The 13588-nt window shown below is 39.4% G+C and overlaps 1 protein-coding gene across 5 annotated transcripts in view; it reads left to right on the top strand.

The window, feature by feature from the left end:
• Positions 1–13588, top strand: part of stpg2 (sperm-tail PG-rich repeat containing 2) — a 50932-nt gene that overhangs the window by 33540 nt on the left and 3804 nt on the right. For all 5 annotated transcript variants that reach the window (XM_040155583.1, XM_040155586.1, XM_040155587.1 and 2 more), the window contains exons 11-12: positions 6954–7119; positions 9308–9423. In XM_040155583.1, coding sequence (XP_040011517.1) covers positions 6954–7119; positions 9308–9423 — 282 coding nt within the window. The remainder of the gene's footprint in view (positions 1–6953; positions 7120–9307; positions 9424–13588) is intronic.

Here is a 13588-nt window from a genome sequence, read left to right as displayed (position 1 = left end):
TTGACTGTTGGAATGAGAAAGGATGCCACACAAGGCTGCCCTGTCAGGGAAACCTAAGCATGGATTGTTTGACCAAAATATTTCAACTTACAATCCACTTAATAGCTTTTTCCAGAGCTGCCAGCTGCATCTGTTGATGCAGATTAATGATAATAGAAGGCGGTTAAAAGCTCAGGAAACAACTAGTTAGTGGACCTTGAATTAAGTTTTTTTTGTTTTTCAAGCTTAACTGAATTGTTTTTTTTTTTTCTCTCTTTAATGGAAAAAGCTGACATGTACACACAGGAGATAATGTCTCCTTTCATGTGTCGTCTGTCCCTCTCTGTCTTAAATCCAGTGTCATGTTCAAGGAAACAGAGGAGCACAAACACAATCAAATAAAGAAATACAGTCAGTTAGCAGCTTTTATACAGTCCTTGATAGCATCATTTTGATAAATGAAGCCTTTCAGATACACCTTTTCTTTCTAGTGCCAAAATCAGCCACATGCTCCACATGTCAAATTTCATTTGTATTGAACTGCTTTTGAAAATCTTTAGTAGCATCTGAGAGATTGAAACCCATTTGTATTTATATATCTGAAAATAATGGAATTGTCAGCAGATACCAGTGGATCTGTGACACTGCCCAGAATAGAGATCAGTATTTAAACAAATTAAAAACTTATTTTCCACTTCTAGATTGTATTAGAGGAAGTGAGATGTGACCAGGCCTCCTCCTTTAATTTGATCCTGTCATTGTCTATTATAAGGGCTGTGTTTCACTTATGCTGCCAGTTTTTTCAATTTCTTTTCTTTTTTGAAAATCTCTACAGTTTTCTTCCCTTTCACCTTTTGTTCCCATCCCTTGCTCTGATTTGTCCATTTCTACCTTCTGTCTCTCTTGTCATTATCTTGCTCGGCTTCTCCTTTTTTTTCTCTCCGTCAGTTAATCAGCCTCTCTCCGTCTCTCTCATTCTCTCTCCTCAAACCACTCCTCATGTGGACGAAGCAGGCACATGTGGTAAGCAGCTGTGTTCGGTGTGTGCATGTGCATAACTACATGTACACTTCTCTGTCCAAAGTATGGGCACCAGCTGTGGCCATCAGCTGTGTGTATAGTGCATTGTGTGAGTGTGTTCACCCATGTACAGGTGTAGGTACCTACCCATTTTATGCAGCTGCTGTGTGTTTGGTTATGGACAGCTGTTTAGTAGCAGGTGATGAATTTAGAAGCCAAGCAGACAGTCAGCCAGGCAAGCAGCCAGGTGGATAATGGGGAAAGCTGGTCCAATAAGATGTAAGGAGGCCTGGGCTGGGTGTTGAGTCAATGCCCAGCCCAGGCCGCCTTCTGGACCTCTAGATGGCTGGTGGTTCAGGAGTTCCCCAGATGTGGGTATTAATGTTTATACAGGACTCTCTACCAGCCAGACTTTACAGACAGCTTACAGATTACTAAATAAAATAGTGAAAGGAGACAGTTAATTCTTGGTTTGAATATAGTTTGGGTTCAGACTCACTGTTTATCTTAACAGGAATCTGTTCCTTCACACGGTTGATGCTGAAAATCAGATTAGCTGTGTCTGTGTACATGTAAATGCCACATAAGATGGAGCGAAAAGAGAGAACTGAGGCTTTTAGATTGAATCAGACAAATGAGCTCTTGTGAGATAAAAGGGGAGGTTAAGAAGAAAATAGTGAGACTGTAAAGATACAGTTGATACGATAGACATAAAGAAAACAAAGATGTGAGGGAGGAGGCAGTTTTTTAACTGCTGGAAGAAGACTGAGGTGAAAAAAGAGGGAGAGAACACAGAGGAGGCATCAAAATAGGATGGACAGAGAAACGAAGACAAGGAGCAAGAAAGAAACAGAAGACGTTCCTAAGCAGATAAGGCAAGGATAAAAATGAATAAAGGAGAAAGGGAAGATATAAAGACTACAGAACACAACAGAAAACTGTAGCTGTCAGCAAATTGTTAGACTGACTGCTGCCTATAAAGTGTGAATAGGAAGTGAATAGGACCCATATGGTTTCCCTCTGTCATTCCATCTATATTGAAGACCTGTCTAAAACCTCATCAAGGTCTTATAACAGCAGCCATACTGCAGCGACTAAAATCAGACAGATGGTTATCGGGCTCTATGATGAGGCGCCAGCTGTGCTTATGACACAGAATGACATAGATAGTGTATTCTGGGAGTAAAATAAGAAAACAAATGCTGTGTTCCCTTTTCATTTAAATACAAGCACTCTATTATGTTACATAAGAGACAGCAACACACACACACAAAGCTAAGCAGTAAAAACAATGTTGTTCAATTTGAAATAATGATGCCATGGCCGGCTTCCTTTCAATAGCATTGTCTTGTACCAGTTTGTCAGCTGCTTATTTTTATGAAAGGAATAGGCTTAAAAAAGTTATGTTACAAACAAAAAACATTCTGTCTTTGTTGTTTATTCATCCCAGCATCCACATTTGTTGGTGGTCTTTTGACCAATTCTAGGTCATTGGGAAAGATGGTATATGATTGGCTTTGATTCCATTTGAGGCCAGTTGACTAAAATGGGACACCTAAAACAGGCTAACAGAACCTGAGATTTAGGTGCTCACTGACTGAGTTTAGGAGTGTGTTCATTATTCAGTGTTTGTGTATGCAGCCCTCCTTGCCTACCAGTATGTTTCACTGTAAACAGGAACAGATGCACCTCAAGTGACACATTGGATTTAAGAGGCAGAGCCTAAGTAACCATTATTATTTATTAGGCTCTAAATGGGGATGTCCAACCTGTTCATTATCTGCAGCAAGACTGAAGACAGAGTTAGTGCAATAACCAGTTTAAGGATGTACGTACAGCTTTTCAGAGTGGAAATACAGAAAGGTTGGACTTTAAATTCAACTCAGCAGAACTTTCTTGTAGCTGTGGAACAAAAAGTACACTTCAGTACAGTAGAATTCCCAACAACATTCATAATTTAACCGACTATTTTTAAACTCTATAAATTCAAGCTTCAGCGAGCTAGATTGCGTCAGTCGCTTCTCAACTTACCAAAAACGACCAAATTTATTTTTAACCAGAGGAGATGAAAATGCCAAATAAATCAGAACCGATCCTGACAAAGCCCAACAGTGGTGAGTTTTTATATAATGGATATATGAATATGTTGTAGGTGTTTGTGTGCATACTGGAGCGGTGTCTCAAACACATTCGCGTGTAGACACACACAAACACATTAAACATATGCACATTCAGAATATTATCTCTAGTACAAAGATCTGAAACATGGAAATACTGAGTCTGAAAATAGCATTCTGATCTGTGAGAGGTTTTAAGAGTAATGAGAGGATAAAGAATGGGATGTAGTAGTAGCGCGCATGCACGCACACACACGCACACACACACACACACACACACACACACACACACACACTCATGTGTTATGCCTGGTCATTAGTCAAAGCTGTCACTATACATACTAAGGCAAGTCGTTAGTATGGGCGTTGTCAGGTGTACCTGAGTGGTCATTAGTATGAAAGAAGATGATGTGGAAGAAAGGCTATAAGAAGTTAGCAAGAAACATCTTATTTTGTGTTTGCATTTTGTTTTGTTTAAACTCATGTGACTGAAAATGTGCTTTACATTTTGCATCTTTTAACTCGATAAATGACGCTACAGTATAATATGTTGTTGATCCTTGTAGAAATGTTCCTTTTACTTGATTGTGCAGGAGGGTGAAAACAGAAGCATATGTTCATGAACAGTCCTAGATTAGTTACAAAGAGGGCTCATTTTTTTATATTAAAGAGTCAGTTGTTGTTTATTTTGAATATTAGAAATTGCAGAATATTGGATAAAATATAAATAATACAAAAAACAGGCTGAAAATCAGATTTTTAAAAACTTGAAGGACACAAGTGTTTTCATCCCTACAGGTTGGGTTAAATTTTCTTTTTCCAAATGGATTACACACGCTTGATTTAACCACCCAAAGACATGGACAAATATTGCCAGACTCAGTACTCAATGGTAAATTGACCAAGACAGATAAGCACCTGACAATATCTATCACCTTTGGACATTGAAAAGTACATAAATCATCTTGAATAATTCACCAGTAATGCAGACACTGCTTTCCAGCAAAAAAGAAATGCTCACTAAATATTAAGGACAGAACATGTTTTTTAAACAAACAATTATGCAATTGGAAAACTCCTTCCTGCAAATTAATTGTGCTTGGTCAAGGTAACAGTTCTGTGTTGTGTATTTCAAGAACTTCTCATGAATAAACTCTTGAAGGAGAAATTTCTCCTGCTGCTGTGTAAAGTATAATGACAGTGGGATGGTGCAGCCACACAGTTTTGTGACTAGAGGGGATTATCATTTTTATCAATTTTAGAGAAGTCCATCAACAGTTTCAGATTTGACCTACAAAAACTGAACCACCCATCCAGTCACCCAGAGGCACATCTATTTATCCATCATGTTTTTGGAAAACCTCAAGGAAAGGATTGCTTCTGTTATGACATGTGACTAAACATGGACTTTTAGTTGGACTCAACTCTGTTGATGCACAGTGAGTCTCCTGATATAATCTTACTGTACGTATGGCAGGACTGCCCTTTGCAGTATCAAATTCAGGACATACGATGCCATATACTGTCAATTGGCTTCAGCTACGTTGCCTCCCATTGTACACTTTTACTTAATTTAGTATTTACCTGTTACTTTATTTAGTATTTTCCATGACTTCATGTTTTAATGATTTGCTCTCACAGAATGCTTAATCGATAGTTCTACATTGATTTGATGAACTAAAACTATGACCTCAAGTTTATTTTAATATCAGACATTTTGCATTCATCAAAAATATGAAGTAATAATTTTCTAGTTAATTTTTCCCGCTTTGCTTTCATAAAAAAATAGATATATATTTATATATACTGTCCAGGTCTGACAGTCTGTCTTGGTGCTAGCATCACATCAATATTCAATTGCAGTTATTCTATGTCAATGCCTGCCTGCCTTCCACAAACATACATTTGGCATCTACAGTGTGTGTGTGTGCGTGTATATATATATATTTATATATATATATATACTTACTCTGAGATATTTTTCAGACAGTCAAGGGCAATGTGACAGAATCGTTAGGAAAAAGTGTATTTGTGTGTATCTCTGCGTGTTTGAAAGAAGATAAGCATTGAGCTGTCTAAATGTCGAGGGGTGTGTAATTAAAGTTAGCCTGAGTGCTGTCAATAGGTGATGACTGCTACTGGGAACAGTGGTTTGCTCCATATTCAGGCATAATTACAGACCATAGGGCTCCTCGACAGGTGTGTGTTTTGTGTGCAAATTATGTTGCAGATGTTGGAGGATGATTGCGCTGCACTAACAGATAGATCCTTGACAGATGTGTGCCTACAGGTTTGTGTGCATGTGTGTGTGTGTGTGTGTGTGTGTGTGTGTGTGTGTGTGTGTGTGTGTGTGTGTGTGTGTGTTTCTGTTTAAAATCCACCCTAAGTCATACTCCATACCAAACCATAGGCAACAGTAGCAGGTGACACAATTTTTCCTCACTGTCATTCAATTTATCTTTCTTTTGAGAGGCCACAGTTACTTTCAACATCTCACAGAATCTGTTTGTGTCTGGGTGTACCTGTAAATTGTCAACAGGATCTCTGTATGTGTGTGTGTGTGTGTGTGCGTGTGAGAGGTTGTATTGTCATGCACATGTTGTGCTTGACTCCCTTTCCTCCCACTGTGTCTATAATGAAAAGCTAAATGGCCTGGGTTAGCAATGATTAAAGATGGACGGCTACCTAGGAGGAGAGGGAGAAAACGGTGGTTGGGAAATGACAGTTTGAGGTAAATGACAGTTCTGCTATGTTTAGGATAAATGGATTGCGCAGCTATATTCAGCCTTCGCCATCCATTATTCAGAGGCCCACTGACAAGACAAATCCCCAATAACTCTGTAGCAGTGGTAGTGCAAGTGCAAGTGCAAGTTTCTAACCAGGTGACAAGATTCACCCATTTCCCGTTTCAGATCCCAGTTCCTACAACTGGGATCCATTAAATGTTCACATCACCAAGGGTGCCTCAGTGAATTAGCTCTTAATTATTAGAAAATTATTATTGACTGTGAATGTAATGGCCTTATGATGGAGTTCATACTATGTCACCCATGATTCTATCATTGTTTTTCCCTCTCTGGAGAGGCAGCATGACAGTTGTGAGCCAGGCACTGATTCGGGCCACGGAGGACGTATCAATGCGTGTGTGTGTGTGTGCGTGTGCGTGTGCGTGTGTGTGTTTGTCTGCATTTGCATGTAGATGATGTGACATGTACTGTATGTCCTTGTGTCTGTACTCTGATATTCATGCATGAATATGTGTCATTGTCTGACAGTGTGTTCTGATAACAGATGGGTGAGTGGGTCATTTGTTAATTTATAATGAGTGTGTGTCCGTTATACTCTGGACCTGTCAGTTGTGCAATGTAATAATGGGGCCCCAGAAATGCCACATTTTGTGTGTAATTGTGTGTTACTTAGTCAGAATTTTCCTTGAGTGCTAGAGACAATGCAAAGTGACACTGTGACTTAAACTTTTGTTTCCTTCACCATCATTAAATTTTTTCCAGTATTTAGAAATTATGTGAAAAGTGTGTGTGTTTTTGGCGTACTGATTTTGGTGATCCCCTAACTTTTGATCTTTTCCTCCCCATGAGGTTAACATTTGTGGTTTTTATTGAAATGTCTCGACAACTATTGAATGGATTCCCATGGAATTAGGTACAGCTATCCATGGTGTCCAGAGAAAGAATCGTATTGACTTTGGTGATCTCCTGATTTTTCATGTAGCGCCATCAGCAGGTCATAGTTTTCATTTATCCAGTGAAGTAGACTCCTAGCCTTGTTATGTGCATGTAGCCATGTAAACTAAAATGTTCTTCTCTTCTCTCCCTGTAGGATTCCCCTCCACCCAATAGTTACAATGTGAGTCAGACATTTGAGAAGTCTAATGGCCACTCTTACTTAGAACCCCGAAGTGAAGGAGCTAAGAGACGACAGAGCTGCTTCCTCTCTGCTGCACCGCGGGATAATTTCTTCCTACGATGTGACTCCCGCATTCCAGGTATCACGCACCCACAAACACATACGGAGCAGCATCAAATGAAGAGAAAATATCTATCTATCTATCTATCTATCTATCTATCTATCTATCTGTCTATCTATCTATCTATCTAGCTATCTATCTATCTAATGATCCTTTTCAGTTCTGAACATTTATAAACTGTGCAGCTCCTTTTGCCATCATGCAGTCCAATTAGCTCCATCTCTGTGGGCCTCTAACCTAATATTTACCTCAATTACACTCCCATTGAAAAATGTTGTTTCAAAATTGATAGATTCATGACTTACTTGGATAATTTATGACTAGCCCCATTTCACCAAGGGACTCAACCCATGAGGCACCCCAAACCGTTTAACCAAAATCCAATTTGCATATAAATAGATTTGGACTGTTTGCAGTAGTGTTTCTTCTTCGTACACACAGGCTCACATACACACACACACGCACACGCACATGCACACAAACACACACACACACACTTATAGTCCCACGCACACTGAAGCAGATATGTAGACACAAGCATATGGACACTCATGCACTCATACAGACTCACACTGAGACACACACATTGATATGTGCATAGTAACACACACGTACAATCATTTTGTCCATTACTGAATTTGCATTTATGAATAGACCTACAGTATATGGAACATTAGGGAACATTATATTCCTCATCACGCTGGGTCCCTTGCGATCACATTTCTGATAATGGTAAAAGCATTTAACTATTCAACATTTTATAACACACGCATACATGCACAAATGAATGACAGTGCTACTCATAACGGTTTTTGACATTAGCAATCGCTCAAGGTGTTTTTAATATGCGAGTGTCTTAGTTTTTTGGTGTGTGTTTGTGTGTAACTTTGAAAGTCACCCTCCGTTTCTGTAGTAATAAGCTGATTGCATTTAGCTGTTGGGTCAGACAAGCACCTACTGCTGTATTACTGTAAAACCATGTTGGACTGGTGATGGCTTCTTTTTGTATTTTCCTTATCATAATTCTTAATGCACTGAATACGATCCTTAGCCCTGGGATCCATTAAACCATTTCAGAATTGATTGTAAAAGTTGTTTCCGTAATCCCTAGAAAGTTGGCAGTTGAAGTTTCAAATAAAAAAAGGTTTATGGAAACAATGTTGTGTAATGGCTAAACCCCTGAGGCTTAGCTTCTTTATTTTGAGGACAGTTTTTGTTTTTCGGAACAATTTTTAAAATGAAAATAGCTTTGCAAATGTTGTTTTTACTTGCAACACACAGTATATGAGTTTGGTTTTTGGTTGTTTTTTTTTTTCAAAATATCAGTGCCCCTTTGCTTATGTCTAACAGCATGTGTCTGAATGTGTATATGTACACGGATCTATTTTTCTCTAAGGCACCTCACTGTAGAAAAGAATTAAAAAACCCCTGCAGAGTTTTTGGTTGAGCTATACAGGACTTTCTGTGTGCCACATCTGGGTCTTGACAGCAGGGCAGTTCAGTATTCTGGTAGCCTGAGCTTTGATCATAGTACAGACCGATACGGTTACATTACGCTGCATCCCATTAAAAAAAACCATGATAGATTCTGTACTTTTTTCAACCACAATGCATGAAAATGAAAACCACGTGGAAAGATGGCTTTTTAGAGAGAGAAAAACTTTATATTAACCTTGAGCTAAAAAAATTATCCTCATCTTAATGCAATGGCTGATTTAAATAAACAACACTTTTTCGCAACTTTGTTATAGACCTCTTAGCATTGCCAGGGGCAATAATGTGCAGAATGTTACGGATTACTGCTTCAACCAAAACAATTTAAAGTGCAACTTCACCCCAAGCTCTGCTAGAGGGCTCTTTGGAGATGGAGTTCTTTTTTACTCTAGAATCCTTGAGGCAGACATTGCTTGTGGAGGACCATGGTGGTCCCGAGCCGTATCAATTTGAGCTCTTGGCTCCAGCCCCAGTAATGCCCAAAGCCAGAGCCCTCAGAGCCGAGGATGTAGTTATGCTATATGACCCAACTCGTCCTGTCAATTTGTAACCTAATGTAGTCAGTCAGTAATAGTAGTTTGTCTGCATTGCTTTATGTGTGTGTGATTATACACCAGTCTTTCCTGCCTCTGTTAAAGCAGCTAAATATGAAATTATGTATTCAGCCTAGACACGGATTATGTGCGTTTCAATGTGTTTGTGTGTTAATCAGGCCCTGGCCAGTACAACCCCAGTGTGAAATCCGTCCCTCAAATGGCTCTGATCTCCTCCGGAGAAGATCGATTCAAGGTTTCCCTGACCACCAACCCTGGACCTGGCACTTACCAGGTAAAGATGCTGTTAAAGTTACATTTCTTTCTTGTAAAACAAAGGCAAAAATTCTTACTTCCCACTACGCTCGCATTCTTCATTAGTCCAACATTAAGTATTAGCAAGTGCATTAATAGAAGTGCATTAATAGAAGGGTGCTAGTGTGTGTGTGGATGTGTGTGTACTTGGATTTTAAGATGCCTCTATATGTGAGTATGCATTCAAAGACCTTTGCTGTGTGTGTGCTTGTGTGTTTGGTGCGTGCACAAAAGGCTGTATGTCTGACATTATCTAATGTTGTAAGCTACAAGACTAGATTCTGTTATATTTGTCTCTGTGACCTTGAGCTGTGCAGAACATATTGATTGTTAAAAAAAAAAAAGGAATATAAACTTCAATAAGTTTTCACTCAGTCTTTGTTTCTCCACCGATGCAACACAAGGCTGAATGATGCAGCTTCCTGTTCAAGGCTACTTTACACTTTGTGGGTGAATTTCTTCTTAATTGACCTGCCCGATTAAATTAAACAGAGAAAAGTGAATGCAGTTTTATTATGCATAATGTTGTTATATGCAGCCACCCCAGACTACTGACAGAGACAAATGCACTTTATGGATGAAGAATAATACAGTTGTAATGAAATCTAACGAGAACCTAATCTCTCTCTGCTCCATTTTTGTGTGTTTTAATAGGAATTATAGCTTTGGGTTAGAGCTGCTGTTGAATGTGTGTGTGTATGTGAGATGATTGAAAGAGCTAATGTTGCTTCCAGTCCCAGCTGACTTTGACTGGCGAACATCAAAGACGAAACCGCAGAGTTTGATTTAAACCTCCCTGCGCAGTTCAACGTCATGTTCATGTCCATGGATGTAATGTTATCACAGAGCTCTTTCTTCTCTTTTTCTCTGTCTGCCTGTCTCCCAGTCTGTCTGCTGTCTCGGTGTGGATTCGTCTCCTGAATTTTTTCTCCTCTCTTCTCCTCTAAAGTTCACTGTTTCTGTCTCTCTTCTGGCTGCCTTTGCCTTTTTCCACCTCTTTGTTCTTCTCCTCCTGTTCTCCCCAGTTTGGGTGTCACCAGACTGCAACCAGTCTAGGTCAGATGGTGTCCACAGTCAACAGATAAAATCATACAGTGTGTTGAAGGATTGTCCTCTGATCCATTTGTTGCCCATCATACCCATGTAGATTATATTTAAACATGCTTAATTTTTATGACACAATTTGCAACCACTGAAATAGTGTAGTGGGAGAAATGGCAGCCAGAAGACAATAGTGTTGTAAGAGAACGTCAAGGAATTTACCCTCTATAGCTCTGTTTTAGAGCTCTCAAAGAATACAAGCAATAACAAGGATTCTGCTGGGAGAACTAAACCAGATACAGTTGGTGTTGCCAATGTCTCTCTCAGCCTACTTTAGCATTTTTTCTTTCTCCATTTCTATGCAAATTTTACCATGAACTAGCAAGGCAAACTGTTTTTGATGGAGGTCCATTTTGGCACAGAGGCATGTGAGTGACTGAATGTTAGTAATCAGCTGGTAGCCAAACAGCTGATGAATAAGCATAGTGATTGGGAAGCATGAACAAAGAAAAATCCCCTAATTTGCCTTTCCTGAACTAAAGCTGTTCTACATTCCAGTTCGTCAGGTTTCAGTTCAAAGCCACAGATCACCTGAAATTCACCTCACTCATGTGTAGTTCACTCTGTTCACTTGATAGATGTATGTATGAATTTTTCCTCTGATGGTAGCTGGTAAAACTGTTTGTATAAATAAGTCTCTCCTATGATCCTCTCCTCTCCTCTCCTTCTCTCGCACAGGGTACTTGAAGTTTAAAAAAAATTTAATCAACTAAGGCATTAAATTAAAAGCAAAATCCTCCACTTTGGCTCATGAAGTGGTTGTCTGCAGCCACTTTGGTCAAACCAGAGAGTAGAGTTAATGTTGGGAGATAATTGGCTTGGAGTAAAAATGGGCTAGTTTAGCTAAACTTTGCAGCAGTGTAGTTGTATGATTATGTCTTCAATAGCAGCCTGTTTTATAAGGCTACCTACTTGCATTTTTGCATCTTCCTCATTGCATGGGCTTCATCTTGAGTGTTCTAGTTTTCTCCTGCAGTCCAAAGACATGTAGGTCAGGTGAATTGGAAACTGCTAATAGGTGTAAATGGTTGTCCGTCTCAGTGTGTCGGTCCTATAATAGATTACCTCTCTATCTTTCAAAATCCACCACTCCAGTCTGTAACACAGGCTTTCTGTTTGAAATTTTATATTAAGCGTCAAACTGAAACGAAGATTTCCCTGATGATGTCATCAGAGTAATTTTTTACCTCCGCCAAAGAGGTTATGTTTTCACCTGTATCTGTTTGTTGGTTTTTTTTGTTGGTTTATTCATCTTCACAATCAAGCAAAAAGTAGTGATCTGATTTGCACCTAACATGGTAGAGGGATGGGGCATGTGACAGGGGCCAACCCATTAAATTATGGGGCACATACGGATCGTCAACTATAACTTTGAATTTTCTCTCTGAAGTCAGGCATATGTTGTTTGATATCGGCCTTGGCAGAGGTCTGCGCTCTATGTGTGCCTTTCTAGTTTCAAACTTTGAGAAGTTCCGTCCAGAGCCACTTAAGACATCATTAAACTGTTTTCACATGCTGAGTAGCACTCCTCCTGATGAGTAACCTGAACTTGATGGGTAAAATTGGTAGAGTACACCTCTAAACACAAAGGCACATATGCCACAAGCAAACAAAGCCCATTTAACATTTTTTTTTCTTTTCAAAGATATCCCCCCTCACTCACAAACACATCACTCCATATTAGTGATGCAACATTTTAACAAGCTTTTGTTTATATGCACAACAATTCTGCTTTTACACAAGTTTTTTTCAGCCATTATGTGACTTGACTAAAGCCTAGACGTTCATGTCGAGTTCATATATATATATATATATATATATATATATATATATATATATATATATATATATATAATATATATATATAAATAAAGGCGCCTAGACACTAACAAAGAAACATGTTGTGAATCATGCCTCGCAGAGACTGATGCCTTGCATTGTGACTGAGACATCTAATGTCTCATTTTAGCTTCAGGAGGTTCTCTTCCTGGTTTTTTCGTCAGTGGAATGAATGTCTGAGCTCTCGTCTCAGAAATTAGCTATGTGACTTTGAATCTATACGACACCACAGGCCATTGTGAGTTAAAGATGGTGTGAAGTGGTGCAGAGAGACAGAAAGATAAGAGTGTGGAAGACAAGCAGGCAGAGGGAGTGGGATGATGGCGATGTGAGAGAGGCAGGAAGGGGTGAGAGAGAAAGTAGAGATGGGGGACAGAGGTGAGACAGGGACAAAAAGGTGGTAGACAAGCATATGGGAAGAGGAGCATAGAGACAGACAGCAGCAAAACGAGCAGCTGAAGAGGGTAGTTAAATTCAACAGCTGAAAATGTGTTCTGAGGGGCTGCAATCTGAAGCAGACGGCCTCATAATGGAATAGTACCAATTTCAGCATCAGTGTGTGTCTGTGTGTGTGTGTGTGTGTGTGTGTTTAGGTGTGTGTGTGTGTGTGAGAGAGAGTGCTTGTTCGTCTAGGCATACATGTGTGTAATGTTACAAAGCTGTTTCCTTGAGTGGCATTAGGCCACGGTGAGGGCTCATTTAGTGTTCTCATTAAATGCATCATGTGAGGTACCTACTTCTGGAAAGTAGGCTTGATTACCTTTCTCACGCGCGACACTGTTCTTATTGGTTGAGCTTCATTTAACAGAGAGAGGAGTGTGGATGGAACACTGGAATATAAAAAGACGCAGGGAGCAGATGTCAAGCAGAAACAAATATTAATTAAATGCTGTGATCTTTGCTGATTTATAAACCTGCCAAATGCAAAGCACCTACAGAGCCAAAAAAAGGAGAAGCTCAAGTTTATTTGATATTCATTATGAGTCAGAACAGAAGGTGTCCTTAACACAGCTGACATTTCATCAAATGTTCCTCATGGTGTGCTGTTTATGTCACTAAATGTACTTCCTCCGTGCGAGAGTTTGAATTCTTCTACTTTTGGTGCTTGTAAGTGGGAGGCTCTGCCACTTGATACCCTTTCATCATGTTTTCCTCATTTTCAGAGTTTCAGAGAGATTCACATACGAATACAGCAGCTGAAATAT

The sequence above is a fragment of the Xiphias gladius genome, chromosome 19, assembly GCF_016859285.1.
Source record: "Xiphias gladius isolate SHS-SW01 ecotype Sanya breed wild chromosome 19, ASM1685928v1, whole genome shotgun sequence".
Classification (NCBI taxonomy): domain Eukaryota; kingdom Metazoa; phylum Chordata; class Actinopteri; order Istiophoriformes; family Xiphiidae; genus Xiphias; species Xiphias gladius.
Note: the sequence above shows the minus strand (reverse complement) of the source record. Positions and strands in the feature narration are given on the sequence as shown.